Source organism: Pleurodeles waltl, chromosome 3_2 (genome assembly GCF_031143425.1).
Source record: "Pleurodeles waltl isolate 20211129_DDA chromosome 3_2, aPleWal1.hap1.20221129, whole genome shotgun sequence".
Lineage (NCBI taxonomy): Eukaryota > Metazoa > Chordata > Amphibia > Caudata > Salamandridae > Pleurodeles > Pleurodeles waltl.
This window is the reverse complement of record NC_090441.1, coordinates 199,748,425-199,757,999: the sequence shown is the minus strand read 5'-3', so window position 1 is coordinate 199,757,999 and position 9,575 is coordinate 199,748,425. Positions and strand designations below refer to the sequence as shown.

Below are 9,575 nucleotides of genomic sequence, written 5' to 3'. Positions count from 1 at the left end.
ATGTAAATTGGATGTGATCACGGCGCGCCCTCTGACTGCCCGTGGCGGGAGTGTTGGGGTGACCGTCTGTTGTTGGGGGGGGGAGGGGTGTTTGGGGTTTCCTTGGCCCTGGGGCGCCGCCATGCTTCCCTCCTCCCTCCCTCGGCCCATCCCTCCCCATCCTCCTTTGTTAGACTCCCTCGCGTCTCCATGGCGACAGCCGCGGGGAGTCCCCCGTATCCACTGACCCCCGTATCCAACAACAGAGGCACGTGACCTCTGAGCGCTATAAAACGGGGAGCGGCCAGAGAGCCCTCAGATCACCGCCAGCCCTCGCCGAGCCCTTACCCATCGGACCGAAGGCTTCACCGGGGACCAGGAGACAAGATGGTGAGTACTGGGGTACGGACCCCACCTCTGTGCACCCCTCATTACCTGGGAGAACGCCCCACCCCCCACTGCCGAGGCACCTCTGTTCACCGACCCTTACTCCTAGGACACAGGACTCATCGGGGACCAGGAGACGAGACGGGGGGTACGGACCCCACCTCTGTGCACCCCTCATTACCTGGGAGAACCCCGCCCACTGCCCATGCGCCTCTGAGATGGGGGGTACGGACCCCACCTCTGTGCACCCCTCATTACCTGGGAGAACGCCCCCCACTGCCCATGCGCCTCTGAGATGGGGGGTACGGACCCCACCTCTGTGCACCCCTCATTACCTGGGAGAACGCCCCACCCCCCACTGCCCATGCGCCTCTGTACACCGACCCTTACTCCTAGGACACAGGACTCATCGGGGACCAGGAGACGAGACGGGGGGTACGGACCCCACCTCTGTGCACCCCTCATTACCTGGGAGAACCCCACCCCCCATGCGCCTCTGAGATGGGGAGTACTGGGGGTACGGACCCCCTCTGTACCTGGCAGCCACCCCACACCGCCCATGCACCTCTGTACACCGACCCCCTACCCCTAGGACACAGGACTCACCGGGGACCAAGAGATGAGATGGTGAATACTCGGGGTACGGACCCCCCAGCACCCCTCTATACTTGGCACCTACCCAACACCGCCCATGCACCTCTGAACACCGACCCGTACCCCTAGAACACAGGACTCAGCGGGGACCAGGAGACGAGAGGGGAATACGGACCCCCTCCCTGCACCCCTCTATACTTGGCAGCCACCCAACACCGCCCCTGCACCTCTGTACACCGGCCCCTTACGTCCCAGGACTCACTGGGGACCAGGAGCCGAGATGGTGTGTACTGGGGGGCACCCTGCCCCTCAGCACCCTTCTATACCGCACAGACAAGCTGGGGAGTTCAGGGGTACGGGTACTCGGCACCCCACTCTATCCACCATTAGTCCCTCTGTCTAGACCGAGTAGGGCCCCTCACCTTTGAGCCCTCACCAAGGACAGAGGCCTTCACCGGATGGGGTGGGGGAGTGGGGGATTCTCTCCTGTACCCACTGCTTAATTTGTGAAAGAATGAGTGCCGGGGCCGAAAGTTGTGCCCTGAAGCCTGCGACCGACGCTATCGAAGGTCAGGCAGGGGTGTAGAGTACCGAGACTGGCAATCTTGGTGCCACCTCAGGCCTCTTTCATTCAGCAGCAGGCACCCCGCCTCTATCTCACCCTGCCAGGTATTAGCCCCCGCTTTCTCCTTTCTCGGGTTTCCCGCCCCGCACCTCCTCACCCCGGATGTTTCTCTCTCTGGATTAAACGCCGTTGAGTTGAAATAAGCGCCGGTCCCTAGAAATGAGTCATTCAAATTAAGCACTTCTTGTTCCTCGCTCATCACCCCTCCTGCACCCCTGAACTCATCCTCCCTCCTGTGCCCCCGCCCATCCCCCCGCCTGTTTCTCGGTCCTTCACCCCTCCCGTACCTCCCGACTCATTACCAAACATCAGCACCATGAGGTTACCACTGACGTCATCACCCCTCCCGTACCTCCGAACTCGTTACCAAACTTCAGCACCATGAGGTTACCACTGACGTCATCACCTCTCACGTACCTCCCAACTCATTACCAAGCACCATCAGGTTACCACTGACATCATCCTGTACCTCTGAGCTCAGCCTCCGCCCTAGCCCCCAAACTTCAACATTCGAGCCAAGCTGTACGAAACTGAGTAGGGTATTGTGGGGTGGGGGTACTTTATTAAGTGAGTTATTTATAAAACGGCCCCTGCTCGCTTTTAACATCAAGGCTGTGGAGATGGGGTAGTGCAAACATGGAGGGGTGTCCCTAGTTCATGAGTTAAGAGTGTTGCTCAGGTGTGTGCGGTGCTGTAGAGATGGGTTAGAATCACAGTAGAGTGTCACTGATTCTTCAGTTGTTAAGGTGTGTGTGTGTGGTGTTGTGGAGGTGGTACAGAGTAGAGTGTCACTGATTCTTGAGTTGTTCAGGTGTGTGCAGTGCTTTGGGTGTGGAACAGAGTAGAGTGTCACCGTACCTTGAGTTGTTCAGGTGTGTGCAGTGTGTGGTACAGAGTAGAGTGTCACTGATACTTGAGTTGAGCTGTGTAGTGCTATGAGTGTGATAGAGTGGGGAGTCAATGTTTCTTGAGTTCAGGTTTATGTGAGGTGGCACGGAGTGGGATTCCTCTTATTCTTTCAGGTGTGTGGAGGTGGCACAAACTGCAGTGCTACTGATCCTCCAGTTCAGGCGTGTGAAGTGGTGTGGGGGTGGCACAGAGTGTGGTGCCTCTGATTCTTGAGTTGTTCAGGTGTGTGTGTGTGGTGCTATGGAGGTGGCACAGAGTGGGTGGAATGCCACTGATTCTTGAGTTGTTCAGGTGTGTGTGTGTTTGGTGTTATGGATGTGGTACAGGGTCGAGTGGCACTGATTCTGGAGTTGAGCTGTGTAGTGTTATGAGTGTGATAGAGTGGGGAGTCGATGTTTCTTGAGTTCAGGTGTATGTGAGGTGGCACGGAGTGGGATGCCTCTGATTCTTGAGTTTTCAGGTGTGGAGGTGGCACAAAGTGCAGCGCTACTGATCCTTCAGTTCAGGTGTGTGCAGTAGTGTGGGGGTGGTACAGAGTGGGGTGCCTCTCATTCTTGTTGTTCAGGTGTGTGTGGTGTTATTGCATAGCACAGCGTGGGGTACCTATGATTCTTGAGTTTCAGGTGTGTGGGGTGTTGTGGATGTAGTACAGAGTCGGGCGGCACTGATTCTTGAGTTGTTCAGGTGTGTGTGTTGTTGGAAAGGTGGTACGGAATGGGGCACCACTGATTCTTGAGTTGTTCAGGCGTGTGTGTGGTGCTATGGATGTGGTACAGAGTGTGAAGTGTCACTGATTCTGGAGTTGTTTAGGTGGGTGTGGTGTTGTGCAGGTGGTACAGAGTGGGGTGCCACTGATTCTTGAGTTGTTCAGGTGTGTGTGGTGTTATTGTGTGATACAGAGTGGAGAGACTGATACTTGAGGGCTGTGGAGGTGGTACAGAGTGGGGAGCCACTTATTCTTGAATCGTTCAAGTGTGCACGGTGGTGTGGAGGTGGCACAGAGTGGGGAGCCACTGATTCTGGAGGTATAGATGTGGTACAGAGTGGTCTGTCAGGTATGTGTGTGTGCTCCTGTGGAGGTGGTATAGAGTGGGTGTCTCTGCTTCCTGGGTTGTTGTGGTGTGGAATTGCCACAGATTCTTGAGTTGTTCAGGTGTGTGTTGTGTGGTGCTATGGATGTGGTACAGAGTGGGGGGCCACTGATTCTTGAGTTGTTCAGGTGTGTGGTGCTATGAATGTGGTTCAGGGTGGGGTGCCACTGATTCTTGACTTGTTCAGGTGAGTGTGATGTTATTGCGTGGTGTGGAGTGTCACTGATTCTTGAAGGTTGTGGAGGTGGTACAGAGTGGGGTGCCACTGATTCTTTAGTTGATCAGGTGTGTGTGGTGCCATGGAGGCGGTACAGAGTGGAGTGCCACTGATTCTTGAGTTGCTCAGGTGTGTGGTGTTGTGGGAGTGGTAGAGAGTGGGGTGCCACTTATTCTTGAGTTGTTCAGGTGTGTGTGTGTTGTGTTGCTTGGCACATAGTGGAGAGTCACTTGTTCTTGAGGGCCGTGGAGGTGGTACAGAGTGTGGAGCCACTGATTCTAAAGTTGTTAAGGTGTGTCTTTGGTGCTATGGATGTGGTACAGAGTGAGGTGTCGGTGATTATTGGGTTGTTCAGGTATGTGTGTGTCTGTGCCTCGGAGTTGTTAAGGTGTGTGTTGTGGAAGTGGTACAGAGTGCGGTGACACTGAGTTGTTCAGATGTGTGTGGTGGTTTGGGGGTGGTATAGTGGAGTGTCACTGATTCTTGAGTGCTATGGGGGTGGTACAGCGTGGGGTGCCATGATTCTTCAGTTGTTCATCTCTTTGTAGTGTTATTGAGGTGGCACAGCTGGACTAGGGTAGTAGAGGTGAGGGGAAGAGTAGCCGTACCTCGGGGTGCATGGGAGGGGCACCGCTGTACCAGGGAGATGAGGGGCACAGGAGCCCCACCTGGGGGTACAGGTGATGGGCAGTGTAGCTATACCAGGGGATAGGTGGAAACATTTGTAGCATGAGTTGTGACAATGAGGGGGCCAGCAGCCACACATGTGTGGTGGTGGGACAGAGCAGGGCACAGATCACAGCTTTGCCCAAGAGAGGCAGAAGGCGGCCTGTTCTGACCATCAGCTGGCAGTAGGCACACACAGGCAGAGGGCAGCATTTTTAGGTTACGGATCAGGGTGTGTTCCCCCACGAGCTTCTTTCTTCAGGTTTCTACCATGACCTCTTTTTTTCTCCACAGCGTGAGTGTATTTCAGTCCACGTTGGCCAGGCCGGAGTCCAGATTGGCAATGCCTGCTGGGAGCTGTACTGCCTGGAGCATGGCATCCAGCCGGACGGACAGATGCCCAGCGACAAGACCATCGGGGGAGGCGATGACTCCTTCAACACCTTCTTCAGTGAAACGGGGGCCGGGAAACACGTGCCCCGGGCAGTCTTTGTGGACCTGGAGCCCACAGTGATCGGTGAGTACATGGTGTGTCATTGGCCACCTCACTGTGCCCATGGGTGAGTTATGGAGCCCACAGTGATGGTGAGTCACGGGGTGTCAGTGGTCACCTCACTGTGCCCATGGGTGAGTAATGGAGCCCACGGTGATGGTGAGTCTATGGGGTGTCAGTGGTCACCTCACTGTGCCCATGGGCTGGGTATGATCAGCATCTGCAGGACTCTTTCCCTGATTTGCATCCCATGTCAGATGTCTGTGGGTAGGGCATGGCTGGGTATGATCAGCATCTGCAGAACTCTTTCCCTGATTTGCATCCCATGTCAGATGCCTGTGGGTAGGGCATGGCTTCTCCTGGCACCCTGCTCAGGTTACATGCCTGAGCTGACCATGGCTTCTCATGGTCTGAAGCCCATGCTCAGGTCTGTGGTTAACATATCATCTCCTGATGGACACCCTGCTGAGCTGTGTGGACGGGCCATGTTCCCACTAGTTCCCATCACTTGGGAATGAGTAGCCCTATCCTCTGCTCAGAGGTAGATTAATCTCATTGGTAGTTCTTTGTGGCTCCACAGACCCTGCAAAACAGTATCAAGGTAGTTTCCAGTCTTTAGGGCTTATGCGGACAAAGATTACATCCTTCTGCATCTTACACTGGCAAAGTGCAATCCTTTCACTTTTGGTCACCTTACCAGCGGTTGTCCATGCAAAGCAGGGCATAGGGCATTCCCACAAGCTTTAGCTCAAGATTCTTGCATTTCAAACCCATGCCCCACTATTTGCTTATATCGTCATCTGCGTAAGACAAGAGCTGCTTTCCAACCAACCACCAGATCCTTTGCACTGCTTGTCTACTGGTGACCTGACTATGAATCCTTCCTCCCAAATGTCCTTCTCTCAGGATCCACTAACAGTACCTGATACTTGCGTTTCTTCTCCATCGCTACTCCCTTGACAGTTGTGTTGTTGCAGCCTTTGGGTCTCTGGTCCCTGCTCCTGGGTTATGTTCCGATACCTGTTGTCACTGGTTTACAATTGTTGTACTCTGTGTATCCTATAGTGGGCTGTATAGACTTCTTACCTTGAGGTGTACTCAACTCCAATAATACTGAACATTATTTTTGCAGATGAGGTCCGGACGGGCACGTACCGCCAGCTCTTCCACCCCGAGCAGCTCATCACCGGCAAGGAGGATGCAGCCAACAACTACGCCCGTGGGCACTACACCATCGGCAAGGAGATCATCGACCTGGTGCTGGACCGGACTCGGAAACTGGTAAGTACTCTTTTTATCACGTTTGTTGGTATCGAAGAGGTCAGACTGACCAGTGATGCATCTCCTGACACCCACTGAAGATATCAGGCTCTTGCGAGGAGGACCTGGCGGTGCTTAAATTGATCCGGTGCTCAGCACCGCCGCTCACTTGTCAACTCAGGCACTTATGACAGCTGCCACATGGTGGTGCTGTTTGTGCAATTTAAAGATGAGAAGAACAATACTTATTTATTAAATAATTGTAAAGCAGCTACTACCTGCTGACCTGCCATTCTAATAGCTTTGGGGGGCCTCAAACTGTCTGAATTGCCAGATGTGTAGGTGTGTGACGGGTAGCATAGTATATAGTGTAGTATATCGTTGGCAATGCTGGCATGGGCAATGAGTGGTGAAGACTGCGGTGGCCTCCTGAGGAGGGCCCTGGGTAGGGTGAGATGAGAAGTGCACCCCAGGAGTGGGCTGGGCAAACACAACTTGTGCTTGTGAATGGTCAGCAGGGCAGTGACTCGTCTGACCCGTGACTGACCCTGCCACAGCATCACTGAGGCACCAGGTTTCAGTATTGACCAGGCCACCTCTGCTGGAGACAGACATTTTATTATTATATGTTCTGAGGATCCCCGCCCAGTTGTTCATGCGGACAGGAGGCCAGTGCACACCTGAGTGGAATAGCCCTTTTGTGAGTCAGTAGTCAGAGGTAGGCATGTGAGAGGGTGGTCTGTGACCAACGTCAATGTCATTGTGGGGGTTTGACTGGGATTTTACCAATCCCCAGACCACAATCCTATCTTTATGATAAACCACCACCCCCAGCAGAGAATACAAAACTGCAACTCTAGCTTTTGGCTGCTAGAAGTCCCTACTGCAGGGGCAATCACTGGCTGCTATTGTGTTTGTAATCAACATCCAGCAGATATTTGAGTGGTTCAATGGACTTCAGGGGTCCTTAGTTCATAGGGGCACCTGGATGTGAATATGGTGTAATGTTGCCAGATTAGACCAGCTTCACTTGGTCCAAAAGAAGTCTTTTTACAAAGTACATTCTGCCATGTGTCAGATGAGGGCAGTGACTGGTGCCAATGCCATGCTCAAAGTTTGGGCATTCAAAATCTTTCTCTAGAATCCTGCTGGATGCTTTTAAAATTCAGCGTTGTGACTAGTGTGTTACCTACTGCAGTGTTCTTTAGGATCTCTTGGGTGACACCTGGGCAAACTAGTCCAGCCCCCTGATGGGTAACTAGATTTTCCTCCATTTGTAAACATCAGGTAAAAAACTGAATTTATTGCTCAACCGTTGAAGCAGAACTAGATTTTCTGCACATCTGTAACTGGAACTGTTCTTACACATTCCCTCCTCCCACACGTAAAATACATCTATTGTCGGGCAGCTGCCTTTAGGATGACAGTACTGGGGTTAACACCTCAGGCAAAACCAATCAACGTCCTTAAACCTGGAGATCCACTCTGCACCTGCACAGCAAGATCCTGGATGCTTTCCTCTCCTCAGCGCCCCTTTGATGCTGTGTGGCACTGCTCAGGAACACTTTCTGCAGCCTATGTTTTTCATTCTTCCTGCTTGCTAGGTTTCTTCATTTTTATCTTCTCACCTGTCTTGCTTGGTTTAATAGTCTCACTCAATAATACTTTAGTTCTAATCTCTGCCTTGGCAATTCTTTCCCTTTAAAAATAGAGTCATCCTTATCCCTTGTCCTTGTGTATTAACTGCTAAACCTTGTTGATGCTCTGTCAGGCTCAGCCTTGTGTTATCAAGGAACTCCTAACTAATGTGTATATCTGCAGCCATGCCTGCCACTGAGATGGCCTTCAGCTTCTTAGGTATCAAACACTGGATAGATCACAAGGCTCCAGTTGCACCAACCTGCTCCTTCTGGGGGGGGGGGGGTGTTGGCTTCTATTGGGTTCCTACTCTACGAGAACCATTCTGGTCTTGCTGGTCTCTAAAGATCAGAAGCTCTGCTGCAATAAGTGTTTGTAACTTTATAAATATAATTATTTTGCCATTATACTAACTTCACCCTCTACTCATTCCCACAGGCTGACCAGTGCACAGGTCTCCAAGGTTTCCTCATCTTCCACAGCTTCGGTGGTGGCACAGGCTCTGGTTTCACCTCCCTGCTGATGGAACGTCTGTCTGTTGACTACGGCAAGAAGTCCAAGCTGGAGTTTGCCATTTACCCAGCTCCGCAGATCTCCACTGCTGTGGTTGAGCCCTACAACGCCATCCTGACCACTCACACCACCCTGGAGCATTCGGACTGCGCCTTCATGGTGGACAACGAGGCCATCTACGACATCTGCAGAAGGAACCTGGACATTGAGCGTCCGACCTACACCAACCTCAACCGCTTGATCGGGCAGATTGTGTCCTCCATCACAGCCTCTCTCCGGTTCGATGGTGCTCTCAATGTTGACCTCACAGAGTTCCAGACCAACTTGGTGCCCTATCCCCGTATTCACTTCCCCCTGGCCACCTATGCCCCAGTAATCTCTGCAGAGAAAGCCTACCACGAGCAGCTTTCAGTCTCCGAGATCACCAATGCTTGCTTTGAGCCTGCAAACCAGATGGTGAAATGTGACCCGCGCCACGGTAAGTACATGGCTTGCTGCTTGCTATACCGTGGCGATGTGGTGCCCAAAGATGTCAACGCTGCCATCGCCACCATCAAGACCAAGCGTACCATACAGTTTGTGGACTGGTGCCCAACTGGTTTCAAAGTTGGTATTAACTACCAGCCTCCCACCGTGGTGCCCGGTGGGGATCTGGCCAAGGTGCAGCGTGCAGTGTGCATGTTAAGCAACACCACAGCCATCGCCGAGGCATGGGCTCGCTTGGACCACAAGTTTGACCTGATGTATGCGAAGCGAGCCTTTGTCCACTGGTATGTGGGTGAGGGGATGGAGGAAGGAGAGTTCTCCGAGGCCCGGGAGGACATGGCCGCCTTGGAGAAGGATTATGAAGAGGTGGGAACGGACAGCGTGGAAGGAGAGGGAGAGGAAGAGGAGGGTGAGGAGTATTAAGCTAACATGGACTGTTCTTACAGATACATTTGCACTCAACTGAAATGTTTTTTAACTTATAGAGCTATTTTGGTGAATAAAATAACTCATTAAAGTCTTCGAGTCAAGTGCTCTCATTCCAAATGTTTGTTTAGTTCCAGTGAGAATTGGAATCATGACTGACTTTTTAAAATGGTTAATATGTTTTTGCAGATTACATGTAAGGTTCATCTTTTGACCCATGATGGTCCCCCACATAAAATGCAGTAGAGGTGTTATGCTGTGTAGATAAGATAAATATGAAAGATCTTTTTC

General features: G+C 52.4%; 1 protein-coding gene across 1 annotated transcript; it reads left to right on the top strand.

Annotated features, from left to right (window-relative positions):
* Positions 1-221: 221 nt before the first annotated feature.
* LOC138286690 (tubulin alpha-1D chain-like) lies at positions 222-9,375 on the top strand. The gene is made up of 4 exons (XM_069227175.1): positions 222-369; positions 4,763-4,985; positions 6,094-6,242; positions 8,298-9,375. Exons 1-4 carry the CDS (start codon positions 367-369, stop codon positions 9,279-9,281), a joined length of 1,359 nt encoding a protein of 452 aa, XP_069083276.1. The 5' UTR covers positions 222-366; the 3' UTR covers positions 9,282-9,375.
* Positions 9,376-9,575: the final 200 nt, after the last annotated feature.

Coding starts and splice junctions, on each gene's coding strand:
- LOC138286690 (XM_069227175.1), top strand. Junction 4,986..6,093: donor CCTGGAGCCCACAGTGATCG/GTGAGTACATGG, acceptor TTATTTTTGCAG/ATGAGGTCCGGACGGGCACG. Junction 6,243..8,297: donor TGGACCGGACTCGGAAACTG/GTAAGTACTCTT, acceptor TCATTCCCACAG/GCTGACCAGTGCACAGGTCT.